We start from the raw sequence: 20,961 nt of genomic DNA on the forward strand, positions 1-20,961 counted from the left end.
AGAGACGACGACCGGTTGATGGTCACTGGATTTGGCACTGATGAATGTGTAACAGCGTGTTGACGACAGACTCCAACATGGTCACAGTTTAATCACACTCACAGACAGACACAGACAGCCAGACAGACAGCCTACCTGGCACCGTTGGAGAGCTTGAGGATGATGTGATTAGTCAGGTCGTACACTTTCCCCAGCCAGAAGTCAAAGGCGATGTAGTCGCCGTACATAAAAGACTAGAGGGAACACAAAAAGGAAACTATCTTATCAAAGTATTATGACGTGTTAAAACAAGAGTGCACCGTAATTACTTGCAGAACATAATTGTCCACGTTACTCTGACAGACAAAAAGTGCCGGGTTAACACTTTCATCATCTTAGCTCTGACTTTTAAGACATTTTAAATCACTTATAATAATATGTATTATTGCTAAATGTGTATTGTATTGTAATATCTGTCTGTCGTTTCCTAAAAATATCTTGGAAAGAACTAACAAGTCATGTTGTATTACTGATCAGATAATAACGATAATGGCTTCATTTCAGTACACAGGCCGTCATCAGGCATATGTTACTGTTGCTGCATTAACACGCAACAGTGTCGGCAGCTTCTGGAAGCAGATTTCTGTGACTGACTCATCATCATTCATCCGTACACAGGTGAGCAAACACCCCTTTTCATGTGCGAGTTGAGATATAATTGCCTCTAGATTACGTTGATATTTCCAGGGAATTACAGACCTGTAAAATGAAGCGAGTGTAAAGGCCTGTCGGTGAAATGTCTTACCCAGATGTACTGCAGGTCTTTGCCGTTAACTGGATACAGAACACAGTTTGTTCCCACCAGTTTCACTGCACACTCGATGTCAATGTTGGTCACGATACCACACTGGTTGTCCTGGAATGCAACAAATTCAAGTTCAGTGTTCACCGTCACTGCTGCAGTATCCTGTTAGTCTACACGAGGGCCTGGCTATTGCTTGTAAGCTTTTTAAAAAAACTTTTCTGAGTCACTGGGTTGATGGCTTTGTGAACAACACAAAGCTTTATTTCAACCAAAAGAAAAAAGTGGTTTATTCAGGTGTATTGCTTTCACAGAGAAAGCCTCCTCTTAGCGTTTTGTCGGTGTCGACCTGCGAAGATATTCCAGTCATGTCTGATGCAGCAAATGGAACAGAGCGGTGAACAGTGACAAGACTAACAAAGAGAAGGAGAGACTTGATTGAAACGACAGCTAGAAAGAAGTCAGAATGATGGAGGTGAAGTGAAATCGGAGAGCGATAGAGAAAAAGAATCTTCTCACTTACATTAGAATTATTTCTTCGCACAATGTCTCTAATGACGATGCATCGATCTTCAAGTTTCAGCTGAAAAAGAAGGACACGGGTTTAGAAAATGGGGGCCAACACAGCTGGGTGAGCAACATCTTTTTCTTGTGATAACTGCAGAGGTGAACTCTTCACATCAATGGCCCTGTGACGAACTCTGGAGAAGAACTTTGAAACCAACATAGACCACGAGGACATTACTGATGTGACTCGTCACAGCCTTGTCTTGTCCCCGCTCAGCCATGAAGACCGCAATATGCACAGTCAGCAGAGCTGTAACGCCCCCGGAGAGCCGATCTAATTATTGTGCCATCCAGACAGAGAGACGCATTTCACCGAGCTGGCTGGCACGAGCTTCTAGTGTGAGAACACTGAAGGAGTCAGCAAACGTATCGTCGCCATCAATTATTAATCCAAACATTGAAATAAAAATAGGGCTTGTAAAACGACGTGGTTTTACAACTACGGAACCAACAGCTTGATGGACAGATGGCGGCAGCACAGCGTTGATCGGGAACTACAAGCCCGGAGAGACACGGGTTAGAAAACAGGAGCCGCTGTGGGCTAAACTTGGCACCAGCTCCCAGAGTCGCAGTGGGAAACCTTGTTCCTGTGAGCCACACTTTGCAGTGAGTCGCTATGCCTGTTAAAATAGCCCTGAATTAAAATTGTGTTGGTGGAGCGTTGTCGCCTGGAGATGATTAAATATGATCCAGGAAGGCCGGTTTGAGTAACAGAGCCGTGAGATTGGAGGCTCATCAAGTAGCAAAACTATATTTTATAACTACAGTTTAACAAGAATCATTTAAGCCGCCGACCATGTGATTAAAGGGCGACCGGCTCCACCCTCTGAGACAGCCGGCGCTTTAATCACGTCGCAATGCGTTTTGGTAAAAGTTGAGTTCACTCGTTTTGCCACAGGACTCTCCGTGGCCTCACTGAAGGGAACGAGGTTCTGCGTTTGTTCCATGCAGTGATGTTGTCTCAACACATTTGGGGGTGGGGGGCGTTGACAACTGAACCATCTCTATGACAACCAAGCACACTTCACCCACTGATGAAGGATATGAAGTATGAAGTTTGTTAAACTTCTGTTTCCAGCGTTAGGAATGAACCTTTATGATCAACAAAAAAAAGGTATACAAATATTTAGTTTTCGTCATTTGCTCAGATCTATAGAAAGCCCAACTAAATGCTCCTCCTTCATGATCTACAAACACTAGATGCAAAATTGCTGAATAGAGCCGAGGACAGCAAAACACTGTGTGGGTGTTTTATTTTAATTACTGAAGGGACATACAAGTAGTAGTGTAGTAGACCGATCACTGAATAAGAAATTTTTTCATGATCTGAAAACACACTATGAAAGAGTTCAAGTTTAAAGACAAAGACAATGCCGTGGTAGTAACCTGTCAATCACACGGTAGCCCCGCCCTTAAGCATACTATGCTTTATTGTCTATTCGTCTCTGAATGGACCATAATTTATGAAAATGAACATGATGCTGTATTGAAGAAGACTTAAAACTAGCGATTGAGACCATGAACTTACAATCTTTACGGAGGTAATAAATCAAGTTATTTTTATATAGACTTCTATTTAACCATCAGAGGAGTTGCTCCCTGATGGCTGTTAGAAAAGCAGATTTAAAACACTTCCTCTTTTTAGACCCGGAGATTGCCACCTGGAAATAAAACACGTTTTAAAAACCGGCTAACTTTTAAACCACAACTGAACAGACAAAAAACACCACCACCTGTAGAAACTGAAACTTCTTCGACTGAAACTATAAAACTGAAAATTTAGACTATGTCATCTACTGAACTGAGAAAGCATCATCAAACTGACAACAATGTCAAATCAGCTCATTCTAATGCTAATGTCAATGTTGCATACGTTGCTCTAAATGACGCCACCACAGGTCTGTGTGGCAGAAAATGAAGGAAAATAAAACACATGTTGCTTATTTCAAAGGCTTGTCTCATTCAGATTCAACTTTATTGTCATTGCACAGAGTACAGGTACTGAGGCAACGAAATGTCAGTTAGTACCTGTCCCCTCATAGGCTACAAGGTACAGCACAAGCTGCTCTACTGGCACTAAGTACACAGCAAAGTGGCAGCAAACCGCCAGCCAGAGCCTCTGAGTTTAGGCAGAGACAGATGGAAGTGGAGGAGGAGAAAGCAATTAGGAGTAAAGAGAGCGGAGAAATTAAAAACAGTGGCCTGCTGCATGTTGAGTAATGACTGGGGGGAGAGTTGTTATCTTAGGATACATTGTTGTCCATTTCCTGTTCCCTTCTTCCAAGAGGAGTAAACATGAAGTTGTACAGGCTGAAAGGTAAACTCGTTGATTGGATGGTTTTGGTGACCGTCATCCTGCCTCATTAAACTTAAAATTTAATGCTTTTGATGTGTATATGCATGTTTTTTTTTAATTAATAACGGATTATAAACATTATGGCATTAACAGCACTAGACTGAAAGTTGACCGTGGGTCTTCTTCTCATAATTGTGGTCTTTCTGACTGTGGGTCATGGCCTTTTGCACTCGCACACCTCCATTGTAGAATGTCAGGAGACGGGTTGCCTATATATTAGGGCGCAAGCCCCAAAGCATTGAAAACCACTTACATTTTACATATTGTCTCAGAGTACAACCAAAAGTAAACAGAGAGGGCTCTCCTAGATTAGCTTTTGTAGCTAATGGCATAGAGGTGACGAGTGCAAAGTTAGTAGGAGCCATACACATAAAAAGTCTATTCACCCAATAAAATTAGATACAATATGAAACAGAATTTCCATTTCAGTGACATCGAATCCAAAAATGAAACTTGGCAATATTTATTATTCTTGTTAAAGAGTACAAGCACAAGTGTACATTTACACACACACACACTCCTGGGTCCCTGGCATGGAGTGAGACAGAGTGTGTGTGTGTCATACAATCGATAGGTCACAATGTTCCCTTGTAATCTATTAAACGGCAGCCTGTCTGCTCCTTTTCACACACACACACAGCTCTTCTTCATTACTATTCTCTCAGTACACTACTGTAGTAACTGATTTCCTCCCCAGTTCAAAAACAATGTTTGAAATCAATACCATTCAGCTCACTGGAAGACCGAGCAGAGACAACAACACCGTAGTCACACTGCCCCAGACTACTGAAGACCGTTGCTCCCTTTGCGAATTATGACCAGGATGTGAATTTGCTGGGCAACCAGCTGTTATTAAGCAGCTGGTGGGCAAGAGTATAACCCTCTTAATAATTGAAACCTTAATTTCAAATTGAATGCTAGATACCCCTCTTTCTAATATCTGCTCCAGAGCCGCATGTCCCTGCAGTGAGATTGATTTTCTTTCCAGGAAGAGACTAAAGAGGGGAGGGAGGATAATGCCGTCTCACTGTTTCATATTGTTACGACGGAGAAGAAAGGACATATTTTAGGCAGATTACCGCACTCGTATGCTGCTTGAACAAGCGACTACAGACGTGCGACTAGACGTGTGACACACGCGCACACACACACACACACACACACACACACACCAACACGCACACACAACTTTAGTCTTACCATCCAAAATGGATGGTAAGACTACCATCCAAAATGCAACTCCAGCTGAGCATCTGCCAACATGATTGTCAATGTTCAGAAACCTGGAGAAAGTGTTGACATTCTTCGGTATTGGGGTTTCTCAAAACCAGGTTAATAGGGTGTCTAGGTGTACATGCACAGACATATAACCAGGGGAAGGTTACGCTTAGAAAGGAGGGGTGTCCACACAGGCATAAGAACCTGACTTAAATGAACCTAACAAATCAGGTGGGGCTAAAGAAGTTCCACAAAAGGTCAACTCAAGTAGACTAATTTAAGTAGTCAAGATACTTGAGTTTGACTGCTACCGTTAGGCAGCAGTCCACTTTAGATGATGTGGAACAGTGTGATTGGCTGATAGAAATCCACTCAAATAGGTCAGATGACACCATAGATCTAGACATCCGAGATTGGGAGGTTGACCGTATCTGAACGGGTTAAAATGTTATAATATTATGATACGACCGACTGTAGCTTTTATCTGTTGGGGTAATTTAGATTCAGAATAACCCTAAACCTTAAATCTCACATACCATATAACTAACTGTGTAGATGGGTCTACATCTTATAATCTAGCAGTGTATCATTCGTTTCATACTTACTTAGAATAGTGTTGGGGATTAATAAAGTATATATATCTATCTAAATATAGTAAAAACTAATAATATGGCAGTACGCTAAAAAGCCAGTGGTAAAATCATTGCTTTCCCGTCGGGTCAGTGTTACAGCAAGTTTGAATGAGTTAAGAAACAACTCAGGCTTTGACTGATCTAACCGACTAGACTAACCAAAATAAGCTTGGCGTATTTGGTAAACTTGCTTTACGGAACGGGTCCCAGGGTACTACTCAAACGGTTTAACTTAATGAAAAAGTAATTAGGAAAAGTCGTCGACATGCAATTTGTTCAGGGCAAAGTAAACATTTATGCTGGTTTCGGTTAAGAATGTGGCACATATGTGTTTCAATGCGTTTTCACTGTTAATTGTTTACGCTCCAGTTTCACACCATTGGGGAGAAATCCTTGCTTTTATTTTTATTATACAAACCACAAATGTCACAACGGATGCCTTCTAAAAAGGAACAAGCCGGGTCCTGCGACTGATTTGGTTAGAGGTCAAACCAATGCCAAATCACAGTGACTGAAGGTCATCACTTTGTCTGCAGGGGAGGGAGGCTTCTCGACGTCGCTCGTGCCACATGAAGCTGCACCACACCTTGAAAGTTGTTTCTTTGGCGCACATGCATAGACGGTATAATCACACCGGAGATTTATGCATTTATTCAACGACATGTTTGGTTTCAGATACAGCCTGACTTAATAAAGTGTGTATGGCACTAATTAAAACCATCTCATTTCTCCTGCATAGGGAGGCGCAGACATTCACCGCAAACACGTACTGCAGAAACCTAGACAGCCAGGTCACAACACACCAGCTGACTGTTGCTATGGCTCGTGCGGTGATGATGAGAAGTGAGGCGGGAATGTGGTGGTGGAGCCAGAGTCAGACAACAAAAGAAAGGCATGCTCATTTGCACGAATGCTTATATGTGGGAGTGTCCATTTGTGCGTGGCTCTGAATAGAAGACAACCTTGGCTGCCTCTCCATCCAGATGAATGGGGGGCCAGATTGATGACAATCAATGGACGACAGCATTTGCTTTGACTTGCCGGCCTAATTAACACAGATGCCCTACGAGGAAGAGGGGGAGAAAGAGACACCGCAGAGGACTGCGGCTCCACTTTGAAAGACGGTTTTCTACACTACCGGCTATCTCGTCTTTTAGCTTAATCTCCGTACCAGCAAGCCATCGGATCCACAAAACACAAGGTGGAGTGACATTAACCCAGGTTGTAGTAGTAACAGGTGCACATACTGGATTTCTCACCACAAACACATCTGCCCGTAAAATACCACCCACAGATTCTGTTAAATATTGAACTGTGAGGACGACGGTGCAGTTATCATCACACGGCGCTACATCCTCCACCTCAGCGCTTTGAGGAGTTTAATGTAATTCACCGTTCTCCACGAGTAGGCGAACAAACTCTTATGGAGCCATATCCTATATTCTGTTGAGCCTATGCTGGAAAGGACATGAGGAAATCAAACTTTATGGACCAATGTGAATGATAAATGTTTAAAAAGGTACATTAGCCTTCGTGGTCCACACTTAGCCCTGAAAATAGGACATGATGTCACAATTCTGATGTGGCTATCACACTTAGTGTGTGTGTGTGATGCTGGAGCTTGTAGTTTAGTAATTGTATTAAACTTGGTGATGAAACTTAAACAAAAGGTGAACTCCAAACCTGAGATCGATGGCGTACCCGCCAAAACATAAACTTTAATTTGTCCATTGCGCGATCCCCAACTGAAGTGGATAGAAGATTGAGCAAAGAGTAGATCGGTAGCTTAATGGTGCAACATACATTATATTCAGAGCACAGCATCACACAACTATCGTCTATGTAAATATTTAGAGGATCAATGTGACCCACTGGTGAGCTCAGTGTCCTCTCTGCACAGCTCTCATACAGCGGTCACAGCCCAACGTTGACGCAAGAGTGAATCCCGCACCCTTCAGTTTGCTCTCATGTGAACGCGGTTAGCGCCGTCTGATGCTTTTGTGGTAGTTGGAGCCGTTAGCGCCGTTAGCGCCGTTAGCAGCGAGTCGCCGGCTCAGTCGTCGCCATGTTTACAGCCGTTGAGAGTTAATCGAAATGCTCCCAATCTCACATAATGTGATGACTTGAAAAACGTCAACAAAAAAATTAAGTATTTGAACACTAGTGCAGAATAACCCACTTGTCTGCCGTCCATCTGTTTGCTCACTATGCTCCACACATCCAAAGCATACATGTTTACTTCATTACTCACAAACCTCTTAGGGCTCTGTACGTTGGTTTGCGCATGTTAGAGCTCCAAACTGGTCAGGAGAACTGCGTTGTCACAACTTCCTCATTGGCCAACATGATGCTGCACTTCCTAAACTAAATAAAGCAAGAGGTTGTCACACTTGACAATGACTTAATGTAGCAAGGACAGGGATCTTTATTAAATAAGCCGAATGTCTGATCTTGCTACATTTCCATCTGAATTGTTCCAAAAGTATAACATAAAATATATCGGCTTAAATAGGATAAGGCAAAAAAACAAAATCAACAGCAAGACGTTGCAACCTTGGTTGAGATGACAATAAACAACTGAATCATCGATAAAACCTCTCGCCCCGATACCTTCTCCTCGCTGCTGCCGGACTGCTGTCTGACTATTGATTCAGGCACAGGAATGGTGCACAGCTCTATTAAAACAAGAGCAGATACAGGGCCTTTTACCCACAGAGACCACAAGGGAAAAACAACAAGACTAATAGCACACAGTATCTATTATAGAACATTATTACGCTGTAGTGTCACCAATGAAGTGAAAAGGGACCAAAAACAGGAAGAAAATATAAGATACAGAAGGGGATGGGGGGGGGGCACTAAGGGAAGGAGGACACATAACTGTACATTACAGGAAGGGAAATGAGTGTTAACAAGCAGAATATTAAAAGGGATAGACCATCACAGAGAGAATATAAGATGGAGACAGAGTGGGAGATGAAGGATGGGACGGCGATGAGGAAACGGATGGAAAAAGTCAGATGGGGGAAGAAAGATGGCTATGGGGAGCAAGGTGCGAGGAGTGGTGGGTCCCGGGTTTGCCGGGGGGAGAAAATGAAGACGAGCAGTGAACGAGGCACAGAGGAAGCGGCTGCCAGCCCAACAAGTGGGGGATCGAGACAGATCCCAGGAGAGACGGAAGGAGGAAGGGAACAAGAAAAAAGGGAGAGCCAGAAATAGACGGGAGCACAGCAAAAAGAGAGAAAAGAGAAGGAGAGAGAAAGAGACTCCCAACTGGGCAGGGCCAATACTGCAGAGGGAAATGGGAGAAGGAGAAAGAGAGATGGGAGGAAAGAGGGATGGTGGGATGGATGCGGGTCGGCAAGTCACTTCAGAGTGTCTGTGTGTGTGTGTGTGTGTGGTCTATGCAGAGAAAGAGGATCAAATGAGAACCATTATCTCAGGGCAGGAGCTGGACGACCAGTCAGCAGCCCATTACGTCAACATTCTCCAACACTGGTCTGCCAGGACGCAGAAGAAGGAGAGGAAGGAGGTTAACGCAAAGAGGAGGAGGAGGTGAACAGGAGGGGTATGGAGGGGAGGGAAGGAGTGGGGGAGGGGAAGAAAGCAGGATAAGAAAGAAGGGGGGAGGAGATGATGAGGCTCGAAAAGAGGAACCTAAAAGGGTGGGGACTCTGGACGGCCATGTTGTGTCCGTGTCATATCAGATTTCCTGTAAATACAAGCTGCTGACATCATCCCCCAAGCTGTAACAAGAAGTGGTGCCACTGAGAAATTATTTTGCAAGCTTGGATTTGTCAGACATGATGCTGCAGATCTGCATCAATCAACACAGGCAGCCAACATGGCACGAAGTCCACAGTCCAAAAACATCCAGGGACCAATAATGGATTGCGCACATTAAGAGATGAAATAAAACACAGGATGAACCATAAACTAGACCTCGGTGTAAAAATGTACATCAATGCCCGTTATACGTTCATTTTAGCCATGAAAACACTTCCTGTTCCTGTGCTGAAGGCTTCCATCAGATCGGACAATACATTAGCGATGCAGCACCGGAGCTCCTTTTCTTGTGTTTGTCCGATGACAAAACCTGGTTGTGTGTGTGTGTGTGTGTGTGTGTGTGTGTGTGTTCCTGCCTGGGACCTGCTCTGCCCTCCATAGCACTGTTGGGTGGGCCTTGGCATCGGCCCCTTGGCCCAGACTACACCAACGTCTGCCAGCCTACCTGGAGCACCTGCAGGCGGCACCTGAGCAAACAGCGCTGAAGGATTGCACATGGAGAATTGAACCCTCGTCTGAGGGCGTGAACGAGGCAAACCTGGAGCAGAATGCACAGTTTTAAATATCTGTGGGTGGCTTGTTGGCCTTTGCTTATTTGTTAGCTACATATAGTGGCAATATCTAAGTGGAGATGAAGCGCTACAGGATACAGGCTAATGATACACATTTATGTTGTAATTAAAGGCCATTGTTTATTCATGGTAATATTGTTATTTATTTATTGTAGTACTTTTAGGCACCTCCAAGTCATTTAATTAATTAATTAATTAATTAATTAATTAAGTGCTTGGAGATGCCTGCAAAGGAATGAAAACAGTGTCTGTGATTGTGAGCGGGGAACGGACAGGAGCAGAAGGAAATCTGTGTGGTAAAGTGACTTAAATGCAATTCAGCAGTCGGCCCTTTTAGAAGAGCGCTGTGTCTGTTCTGAGGGTCAGGCGGGGTGCGACCAGACTTTGGTAGTCGGGTGGAGAGCAGGGCCAGCTTGAGGACGGAGCATCCAGCACCTACGCTCTCCCTTGATCTCAACTCTTGGATTTTTGGATAAGATTTATTATCAGCAGATAACGGGAAAACGGACCATTTCACTGGTACAAGTGAAATAAAGTCATGTTGAATTCGTTGCACAGCAACCCCACGAGTCTCCTTGTTCGCTTCATAAAGCATTAGCATCAATAGGTTTTCTTCAAATATATATATATATATTTTTTTTATGCAACCAAATAAAATCAATTGTTCATGACTTTGTGTAAATTGGATGACTACAAAACATAGATTTTTATATTAACTGAGTCAGCAGGGTCATGGAGCCGCAAGCAGCCACGTAGAATGTATTAAACACAAGTCGCAGTAATCTGATAACGACGGCGTCCAGGAAAGGCCAGCTTTGGGACAGCACCACAGTGCTGCCAACTTGTGGGTTTCGCAACAGGATGAAACCGTTTTGCTGCTCCGCCTCAGACAGAGGAGGCTGGCAATTTAAAACGGCTCAGAGAGCAGGAGGTGGGACAGTTTCATGGTTTAAAACCCTGCATATTTCACAATCTTTTCATTTAACCTTTATCTTATAGTTTTAAATCATAAGGTGACAATTTTTATTCAATACTTTTTTTTTTGTCATCAACTTCTTTCACCCGCCTCCTCACTTTCTTTCACTCTATTCACCAGGTCTCTCTCTCTGCAGTAAAGTCAGCAGTCAGTACAGTCAGCAGTCAGTCCTGCCGCGCCGTCCCGGTCATCTGACCACACCTGCATCCTCCTCGCACTGCACCTGCTCAAAGGGCCCAAACTACCATGCATGCCAGGAGTTACCTTGCAACACGTTTGGGGGTCTTCAAATAGCACCGATGAGCGCCCCAGTTACCAAATGATTGATGGATTCATGGACATCTTCAGACACTGACGTTTCATCCGATAGCTACCTGCTGCTGCAGTGCACTTCTGTCCTTGGATGGAAATTGCAAGGTTGTGCTGCAATAACAGGGCTCTGTGTGTTTGGTAACGCAGACTGGGGACCGTGGCTGGCAGAGAGCAAGGCGCGTGTTGGGAAGAAAATGATTTCTCTTTGGAAATGCATTAGATTTAGAATTTGTTTTAAAAACATTATACTATGAGTCAAATGAATAGCTACATGAGCCCCTTAGAAAAAGGAAGGAAAAAAAAACTCACTGAAAATGAGCATCAAAATCACCAGTGAGGAAAATAAATTCAATTCTAAAATCGGGTGCCATGGTAACCAAAGCCCTGCGATGCTCAAAAGTACAGAAAATCTTTCACTACACGTGCTGCATGTTAAAGAACTCTTGGTACCGACACAGAAGCACGAAACACAAAGGGCCACAATGTCAAGTTCAGCAACACCTCTAGCTGTTAATATACTTCAAGTGCACCACGCGGGGAAAAGACAAGGGGATCACTCTGTATGCTCGCTCAGGTACTCTGTGCCATCACTTTGAAGCCTTTCAGCCAATGAAAATAAGTCGGCCATGCTGCTGACTGACTCGTGGTGAAACCGCAAGCAGCGCGGCTGACAACACCCGAGGTGTCCCCGTTCATGCCTGCACTGAGATACGGATCTAAGCCCCATCCTTTCCTCTGGAGATACTTATTAAGATTTCATAGGGTGCAAAATAAATGCGATGTGTGAAGAGTGAAGTAGTGAGCTGCAGACATGTTCCCATTTCAAGGCCGCTGGTGGAACCCCTGGTGGTCGCCTCAGCACAGATAAATCTGGTGAAAGGCCCGGGTTGTTATGACATACAGAGGCAACGTTAGGAGTGCGTCTGTTCACAAATCCTTCTGGTGCCAGGGAGACATAAAGACAATGAAATGTGACATTGAAAGGAGACATGTTTTACTCTATGTGTTGATGTTATGGTCATTTTGCACCTAATTGCGGCTGCTTTGCTCCCAACTATCAAAATCCTGGTTTTGATGTAAAATTTATAGGACAAGTTTTCCCCACCACTGATTGCTCCTGAGAGAAAACGTTTTACGCTTTGAATAAATAGAAGTCAAACTTTTTTTAGAAATATAACTTGAAGATGTCCAACTTTGCATACTCCAGGAAGTCATCATAAATTATTGATTAGATTCACGCTCGCAGGACACACGCAACCAGGACGGAGCCCGCTGAGACGGGGAGGGGGGGGGCTTGTGGTGGATGCAGATAACCTAACGAGAAATCAACAACAAGCCGACATGAAACATAAACAGAACCAGCGAGGACACACTAGATGTGACACAGCATGGGCCGTCTATGAGTTGTGTGGACATCGGCGTCATTGTTTAGCTGAGCCTTTGTTGTGACAGCGGGTTCAATGACAGTCACACCAGAACTTTACTCATCTAAAGAGACAAAGCGAGGCAACAGCGGGCCCTCAAATGGGTTTCCTTCTGGTCTCATCCCGGGTCTCTAAAACAATCTTGTATGAGCCATTTCCAGATCAGTCCTCAAAGCCCAGGAGAAGAGTAGAGAAGCCCTGGAGAATACAGATGATCGCAGATTTCTCCATTTCTTTTCTAATTACATTTATTATTTGGTTGAAGAATTTAAATGGTTTTTTTTAAACGATACAACACTGGGTGTGATGCTAAATTACACATCCACGGACAACAGATGTACACCCGTCTGTGTCTGTAAGGAGGCTGAGGCAATCACCCTAAAAACTTGACACTGCCTTTTGATACAGTCTTAATTATTGATGCCAGTCATGTTCGTTTTGTTGAAGAAAAAAAAAAACAAAGTTGCTCAGACTGCACCGGCAAAAGTGCTCCATCTGAAGATCCTGGAGGCAGGTAAACCAAGTACCTCCGAAACAGAGTAAAACCCTTTAATTTTTACAGTCCAGATTTGAAGGGGCTTCTTTTGGTTTTACTCAGTTACCTTAACAACTAGCAGGCCTACCACCTAAAATATACTACCACTGTCCCCTGCAATTTGTCAAGAAAACCTCACTGGTTACAGCTCCCTAAATGGGAATATTTGCTGGACCGGCTATAAAGCCAAATGAATGCATTCAGACTGGATTGTTGGTTGGCTGTCTAATTAATATAACCAGAAGAAGAATAAGTTGCAGCTCTAGAAAATCTAAAAGGAACATAATACATTACATTGGGCGAGGGTGGATACATTATATGGATAAGGAACTGCAACTAATTATGGAAATGTGATCTTCAGATGTGTTGTTTTGTATGTTGTCACTGAAGAGGACAGCCAGTCCAGCAAGAAAGAGAGGCTGTTCTTACAGTGTTTGACGACGCTTGGTTTCTGGCCAAGTCACACCCTGACGAGGAACTACGAGAAGTCATGGACGAGATACTCGATAGGGGCAAGGTTCCTAGCGGGGTCCTGCACCTGCTAAGGACCTTAGTCAGGCAGAAGGCCGCTACCTGTCCGGCTATTGATTGATGTAATTAGCGGCTGTACCCGTCAGGTGGACCAGTCCTTTAGCACCAAACACCAACTGAGCGGCATGAGGCGGTGAGCTACATTGTTAGCTAGCGTGTGTGCGCGTGAACGCTAGCCAGCTCGCGAGCCAGGTGGTGCGTTTTAGACAGGTGCGTTTGAGTGAACCTCGTCCCGGACGGGGCTCGCGAATCCCCCCCCCAAAAAAAAAGCCCACCAGGCAGTTAGAAACGGGGCCGGCCCAACGTCGGAAAAGGGGAGTCTCGGTGTCAACAGTTAACGCGTAAGCTAGCTGTAGACGTTATGTGGTACCTTTGTCTCCTTGATGTCCTGCTTCCCTCCTTCGGGGTACCACTGGACGCGGACGAATCCCTGACAGAGAGGCCGACTCGGGGTGTCCACAGCGCTCTCAGTGTCCGAGCCACACGGGACTCGTCCTCCTCCGTCGACACCTCCTCCTCCTCCATCGTCGAGGTCCGAGTCGGAGTTAAAGTCCTCCTCGCCGTGGATCATCCGGACGAGGCCAAACCGGACTGTGCTGCGATACCGCCCGGAGACCAGGTCGTGGGAGAAGAGCAGCCGTTGGGAGCCGTCTGCCGTGGGAGACAGAGCCATGGATAGAGGCTCCGAGACCGGGCTGGCTAGGGGAGAGGGGGTCGGGGATGCTGCTGCGTCCGTTGTGGCCGCCTCCGATGCTACGGGCTCCGCCATCGCTGCTGTTGTCAGGGAGTGATGCGAGAGCGCGAGGATGACGGTGGAATGAAAAAAATGTAACCTGGAAGCGGCGAAGTGCACGTGTTTACGTCGCTACGGAGAGCTGCGTAACTCGCGCAGTGTGGCGCGTCATCACGCAGTATCCCCTCTCACCACTGAGCGGCGCTGTGAGCCTCAATCTGTGGTGCACCTTTTCATGTACGTTTTGGATGTGGTTCTTCAAGTTTTCCCAGAATATAAATGGATTTTTATTTTATTTGTTTACATACATTCGTTCAACACTAACAACGAATATACGTACCAGAAGAGTTGTTAGGTGAGTCCCCTGAACAATTATATATATATATTTTTTTTTTGACAGAACAATTTATTTGTATTTTCTTTTATTGTTATATTGTATTACATTAAATATGATCGGTTTTGTATTTATTATCACTCATATAGTTTACGTGAATTATCTTTATTTGCCCGGTAATGTGTGGTGTTTGTGAAAGGATGGTATTTAACCTTTTAAACACCAACCTATTTTCTAGGTTTCTGCTCGAAATAACATACCCAAACTAAAAAGGGTGTATCTCTGCAACCACAAAGGCTATTTGAATAATGTTGGCGTTATAATAAAGGCAAACCATGTGTGCTTTTGTTCAGATGTGTAAATATTATTATATGTGTTACTGGTTAAGAGTAAATGAAGATGAAAGACAGCAGAAGTTGAATTTCCAGGTTCACCTAGAAACAAAAAGCACTTTCAGGATGATTATCTCTTGGAAGGATGCACAGTACAGAGATCAAAGCACAATATGTGACCAGTCTCTCTGCAAAGTTTGACTTTGAAAAAGTAAAGCAGAACAAAGTTAGAGAGGTTTTAGTACAGATTAATTAGGCGAAATGGGCATTTGAGCAATTTGAATTTTCTCATGTACCAAACCATATATTTCACTTGTATATTACTTATGGTGTTCAATACATCCAAATACAGCAGTCTTTGTTGATTAGAAGAAGAAAAATGTTTTTTTTCAACAACAAAAAAAGCCAAAGATAAGCAACATTTGTGACTAAGCACTAAAGCGATTCATGTTGCTGTGTTCTTTGGCTCTTATCTCGGTGATGCTTTGGTGCAGAAGGATTTTCTGAAGATGTTTAGAATCTGTGTGGAGTCCTCTTGCTCTTTGCTATCTGGCTTTTTCTGATAGCAGCGAGCTACGTGCTGTGTGGGCTGACTCCTGACAAAATTATGATTATGATATTTTCATAATTATTTTAGTTGGTGTTCGAGTTGTGTGGACATTGTGTTACTTATTCTTGTAGCCCAAGTTCTCGTTTAATTTGATGTATAACATCAATATATTTGCTCATGTTTATTGTAAGGTTTTACACAGTCTAACTATAATGTGTAAATCGGCCCCCAATTGGGGGCCATGGTTTTTAAAAGGTAGTGAAAATCCACCCCGAAAAATAATTAAAGTTCTTCTCTGCCTTTTTATAATTCTAGCTATAACACACTGTTATAGCTAGAATTATACACATAGGGAAAAAGATAAAAGCTAATCATGATAGAAGTGATTATTCAACGTATTCATGTCTAATTGTATGTTATCCTATATTTTAGTTGTAGTGGTTTGGTATATTTGTGTATTGTAATATATTGCGTATTCTATAGATATGCTGTTGATATAGCTCTTCTGGTGTTATGTTTATCTATCTTTTAACTATACTGTTTTAAAGGAATACATTCTTTACATTTAGAGAGACTTAAAACATCAAGTCACATCTGCATTCATATTCTCTGATTTTAAAAAGAAAAACAATGGGGCAATTCAATCTTTTACTTTATGACATTGACAGCTAAAATATGTAACAATCAAGGCAATTCCACAATTTGTTAAATCTCAGTGAATTTCTTAACAGTGGTTTTAATATATATATATATTTTAGACCCCAACAAAACTTAATGATGCTGCGAATTACTGAGGGCAACATGTTGGGACTCCTGATCAAACCTTCATCCCGAGAGTTGGAACCTCTAATATCCTAAAATATAAAAGAGCGTGCCCGGAAAAGCTTTGCACACTCTAAGCTCAATGTTTATCTGTAGATGGAGATTACTTCCAGCTTTGTGACCCTTACAGGGAGCTCACCTGCTCTTGCTGTCCGTTTGTGTTAATTAAACCTCTCCTAAATACGGAACAACATCTGACAGTAAAGCATTGAGCTCTGCTGCCATAGCCTTTGTGATTACAAAACCTTGTGGGGAAGTTGCGTGAAGTTATGCGAGGAGAGAGGACCGTGGCTGTTACTTCTTAACGTATACACGCAGCTTATTCTGAAGATGTGGCAAACAAACTATACGCGCCGTAATCCTCTTACAGATCTGGAAAATAAAGCCTGAGTTCAACTTAAAGGGACATTGGAAAGTCTCCCCCGGTAAATCAAGTCCTTAAGATAAGCAACATCAGCACTCAATGTGACATTAACATTAAATGATGTCGACATTCTTTTAAAAACCAACGTATTTTTTAGGCCTCCGCTCAAAATAACATACCCAAAGTAAAAAGGGTGTATCTCTGCAACCACAAGGGCTATTTGAATAATGTTGGTGTTATAATAAAGGCAACACATGTGAGCTTGTGTTCAGATATGTAAATATGAGTATATATTTCACTGGTTAAGAGTAAATAAAGATGAAACACAGCAAAAAATGAAAGTTTCAAGTTCGCCTATAGTAAGATAAAGCACTTTCAGGATGATTGTCTCTGGAATGATGCAGCTGAAAGGACTAACTCATCCAGATCATAGCAACATATGTAAACAGTCTCTCTGCAAAGTTTGACTTTGGTGAAGTGAAGCAGAACAAAGTTAGAGAGGGTTTAGAGAGTTCAGGCGAGGTCTCCAAAAATTGCCATTTGGGCCATTTGAATGATCTCATGTACCAAACCATATATTTCACTTGTATATTACTGATGGTGTTCAACACATCCAAATACAGCATTCTTTTCCTTGCGCGTCAAACGCGTCTTTTGCATTGACTTTGCATGAGACCACCAACACATGACCGGTAAAGTCTGCTGCAGGTCTGTTGGTGGCATGACGGATAATTCTCTACTCACCGATATCCCTCTTGACCCCGACTAAATATGTTTATTGTTCAATTTACTCACGGGGAATTTAGGGGGGTGTTTGGTCATCCAGCTCGCTTCAGGATTATAAAGCACCGCGTGCGCACCGAGGGTATAAATACTGCTGCGCGCCGCTCTCCGCTCAGTCCTCGCGTTAAAGGAGAGAGAATAACCTTTTGTTTTACTTTCAAACATTTTTTTGGTGGGGGGGGGGAAGAAAACAACAACAAACACACCAGCATGTCAGTGGTGGGCGCAGTGCCGTTCATGAGGCCGCTCCATATCCGCTCTCCGGTGTCGCAGGCCCGCCGACACACGCTGCCGGCCAGCGAGTTCCGCTCCCTCAGTCCGGAGGATGCCATCAGCGTGTTCGAGATCGAGAGAGAAGGTGAGCAGACTCTTACAGCTTTACTGGATGAGGGCCTGCAGCACTGATCACAGCTGTCTTCATTTAAAGGGCACACAAGGGCAGCCTCACGTTCACGTTCTCACCTTCACATAGACACTTACACTCACTAATAATACCTCTATGGGAAGGATAGCTTCCATTATGAACACATATTACATTGACAGAAGATATTACATGTATCTTTACCCTCTGGGGGAGGGGTGGAAGTGAGCAGAGCAGGAGAGCAGCAGTGTTTGATAAGTGTTTGAGTTGCCTTTTAGTGACATTTTTCAACTTTGATGTTGTAAATACTAGTATTAGTGTTTCATTCTCAATGGCCCACTTTCCTGTCCCCACACACCAAAAGAAGGACACTGGGAAAAGAACAGCCAAAAGGCCAGTCTGGGACAGAAACGTGTATTCTCTAAAAGCTCTCCTTGGATGTGTGAGGGTTCTGTCTTCAGCTGGACAGGACCTGCTTCAGGGAGCGAAACAAATCTCTAAAACGCCTGGACATTTACCGACATAACAGCCTGTAACAATGGACACTGAAAGCTCCAGGCAAAAACAACAGGTTAGATGTAAAATAGGTTCAATTTCATTCTTGTAATGTGAGAAACCGGATGAAAATTAAAATACGTTTCTTTACTTTTGTGTTTTTACACACCGTTTTAAGCATCTAACATATACAAATGACAAATACTTGCCATATTTGGAAAGATACATTTCTCCTTAAAAAAATAGCTAAATAATTTACACAAAAGGACCTTTTCTGACACATTTATTGATATAGAAAAAAGAGAGAAAAAGGACCGGGCGGCCTGTCACCATTACAGCTTTAGAAGGGTCTTTCCAGGTGATATGGGTTCAGGTGTCTTTAACCTGTATAACGTCCCTGGCTGTGATCCATTATCTTCTCATCACATTCCCATAATAGTCAGGACAAGTGGGAACTGTATATCCACTTCCCTCGCATTCAGGTGTCTTTGTGTCTAATTTCCTCCTCCTCCTCTTCACAGCCTTCATCTCAGTGTCTGGGGAGTGTCCTCTCCACCTGGACGAGGTGCGTCACTTCCTCACCCTGTGCCCTGAACTGTCTCTTGGTTGGTTCGAGGAGGGACGTCTGGTAGCCTTCGTCATCGGCTCACTGTGGGACCAGGAGAGGCTTACAACGGTAAGACTGAGCGGAGGAATTTACCTCAGGCTGACTGGCAAGGAAAATGCAAAAACAGGTTCAAATCAGATTAACAAAAGGAGATTTTGAAAGATTTAAAAAGGCATATTTATTGTGTGATGTCTTTGGGAAATTCAGTGGGCGATAAATGTCCTACAGATCCACCTAAATGTCAGTGGAAATATTCACATTTGTGGGAGTAGCAAAAGCTTCAGCATTATTGCGGCCTCTAATTCAAATAGCAGCTGAGGCGAGATGAAGGGCCCTCGTGAAAATGTGATACATTTAATAATTGTTCTAATCTGAAAACAGGTTAAAAAGTGAATACAAATCTTAATGCCACTGTTGTAATGCAATTGAGCTCTGAAGACAACGAAACCAATGTTAGAGGTCAGAGGTCACAGTGTGCCAAGTTAAAATTCAACTCTTTTAATGACCAGGCTTTTCAAGCTCCAAAGATCAGAGAACTTGTAACAATAGAGAAGAATCAGAAATAAAGTCTGCAGGTTTTATCAATAATATCAGTTACATAATCAGCACAAGTGAAAATACCATCTGACCCCCAAACAGCAGAGAGACAGTCGGACTCAACATGCCGGACATTGTTTTGTTCAAACCTGTTCTCACACCTCTCCCCTTACTCTTTGTTTCCCAGGACGCCCTCACTCTCCACAAGCCCCACGGGACCACCGTCCACATCCACGTCCTGGCGGTCCACCGGACTTTCCGCCAGCAGGGCAAAGGCTCCATCCTGATGTGGCGCTACCTGCAGTACCTCCGCTGCCTGCCCTACGTCCGCCGCGCCGTGCTCATGTGCGAAGACTTCCTGGTTCCCTTCTACCGGAAGTCGGGTTTCAAGGTGCAGGGCCCCAGCAGGATCACAGTGGGGCCCCTCGCCTTCATCGACATGGTGTACCCGGTCAGGGGCCACGCCTTCATGCGTCGGAACAGCGGCTGTTGAGGACAGAAGGACCATCTCCCTGGCTTTCAGTGGCGGTGGGACCACTGCCCTCTTGGAGACCGAATTCGGGGACGTCTGAGCAGCTTTGTGGCACGCCAGCGGCCGGCGCGGTGCTCGTGAGCATCACTGTGGTGAGACCAGTTCGTCAGGCGGCGGGGAGAGCGTTCTGACCGCAAACAGCCGAGAACGAGGAGCTGCCATCCAGCTGTCAGCAACAGCTGTTTGGACAAGTGGTCGGAAACTACAAGTGTATTGATCTGTAATTTAAACAACTAATCCTTAGAGCAAAGCACTGAAAGAATGAAAGCACTTATTTCAAATGTACTTTTGTATGAAACTCGTTTATTTTGAAAAATGTATTCTCATATTCAATAGAACGCAGCATGCTTTGTTTCTTTCTTTGCCCTCTTTTTCTTTTTTGCTATTTAACCAATCTAACACTATGTGTGGCCCTCTATGAGCCCAATTTCTTAATCAAGAAATCAGTGTCTGACCAATATTATTGCAGTCTGTCTTGTATCGTTCTGTATAAACAGCATGCCTTAGAAGATTATTGTTTATGTGACACTTTGAATAACGATGATGACGGTACGACTATAAAGTCAAACCTTCAAGGACGATGGAATAAGAACACAAATTGAGGGCAATCAGCAATCAAACATCAGATAATAAGTCAATGTGTTTGTCTGTTGTTTCATATTAGGATTTGATTGGACCCCTCTGTCTCAATCAGTGATTGTTGTGTGTACACAAAAAAAATCACAGATGTACAGTATATTTCCTACATATATATGCTTCAAAATGTCTCCTTGATAGTCTCCTCTTGCCTTTCCCCTTGTAGAAAATCACCACCTCTGCCT

The 20,961-nt window shown here is 43.6% G+C and overlaps 2 protein-coding genes across 2 annotated transcripts in view; one reads left to right on the plus strand and one right to left on the minus strand.

Annotated features, from left to right (window-relative positions):
- Positions 1-14,622, minus strand: part of ube2o (ubiquitin-conjugating enzyme E2O) — a 28,299-nt gene extending 13,677 nt beyond the window's left edge. The window contains exons 1-4 of the mRNA XM_034533960.1: positions 14,061-14,622; positions 1,305-1,364; positions 785-895; positions 136-233 (exon numbers count right to left, since the gene is read on the minus strand). Coding sequence (XP_034389851.1) covers positions 136-233; positions 785-895; positions 1,305-1,364; positions 14,061-14,459 — 668 coding nt within the window. The 5' untranslated portion in view covers positions 14,460-14,622. The remainder of the gene's footprint in view (positions 1-135; positions 234-784; positions 896-1,304; positions 1,365-14,060) is intronic.
- A 2,953-nt stretch (positions 14,623-17,575) lies between these two features.
- On the plus strand, positions 17,576-20,957 carry aanat1 (arylalkylamine N-acetyltransferase 1). The gene is made up of 3 exons (XM_034544388.1): positions 17,576-17,966; positions 18,986-19,140; positions 19,796-20,957. Exons 1-3 carry the CDS (start codon positions 17,597-17,599, stop codon positions 20,099-20,101), a joined length of 831 nt encoding a protein of 276 aa, XP_034400279.1. The 5' UTR covers positions 17,576-17,596; the 3' UTR covers positions 20,102-20,957.
- The last annotated feature ends 4 nt before the right edge of the window (positions 20,958-20,961 follow it).

Source organism: Cyclopterus lumpus, chromosome 1 (assembly GCF_009769545.1).
Source record: "Cyclopterus lumpus isolate fCycLum1 chromosome 1, fCycLum1.pri, whole genome shotgun sequence".
NCBI classification, from domain to species: domain Eukaryota; kingdom Metazoa; phylum Chordata; class Actinopteri; order Perciformes; family Cyclopteridae; genus Cyclopterus; species Cyclopterus lumpus.

Coding starts and splice junctions, on each gene's coding strand:
- aanat1 (XM_034544388.1), top strand. CDS start 17,597: ATGTTTATTGTTCAATTTACTCACGGGGAATTTAGGGGGGTGTTTGGT. Junction 17,967..18,985: donor GTTCGAGATCGAGAGAGAAG/GTGAGCAGACTC, acceptor TCCTCTTCACAG/CCTTCATCTCAGTGTCTGGG. Junction 19,141..19,795: donor ACCAGGAGAGGCTTACAACG/GTAAGACTGAGC, acceptor TTTGTTTCCCAG/GACGCCCTCACTCTCCACAA.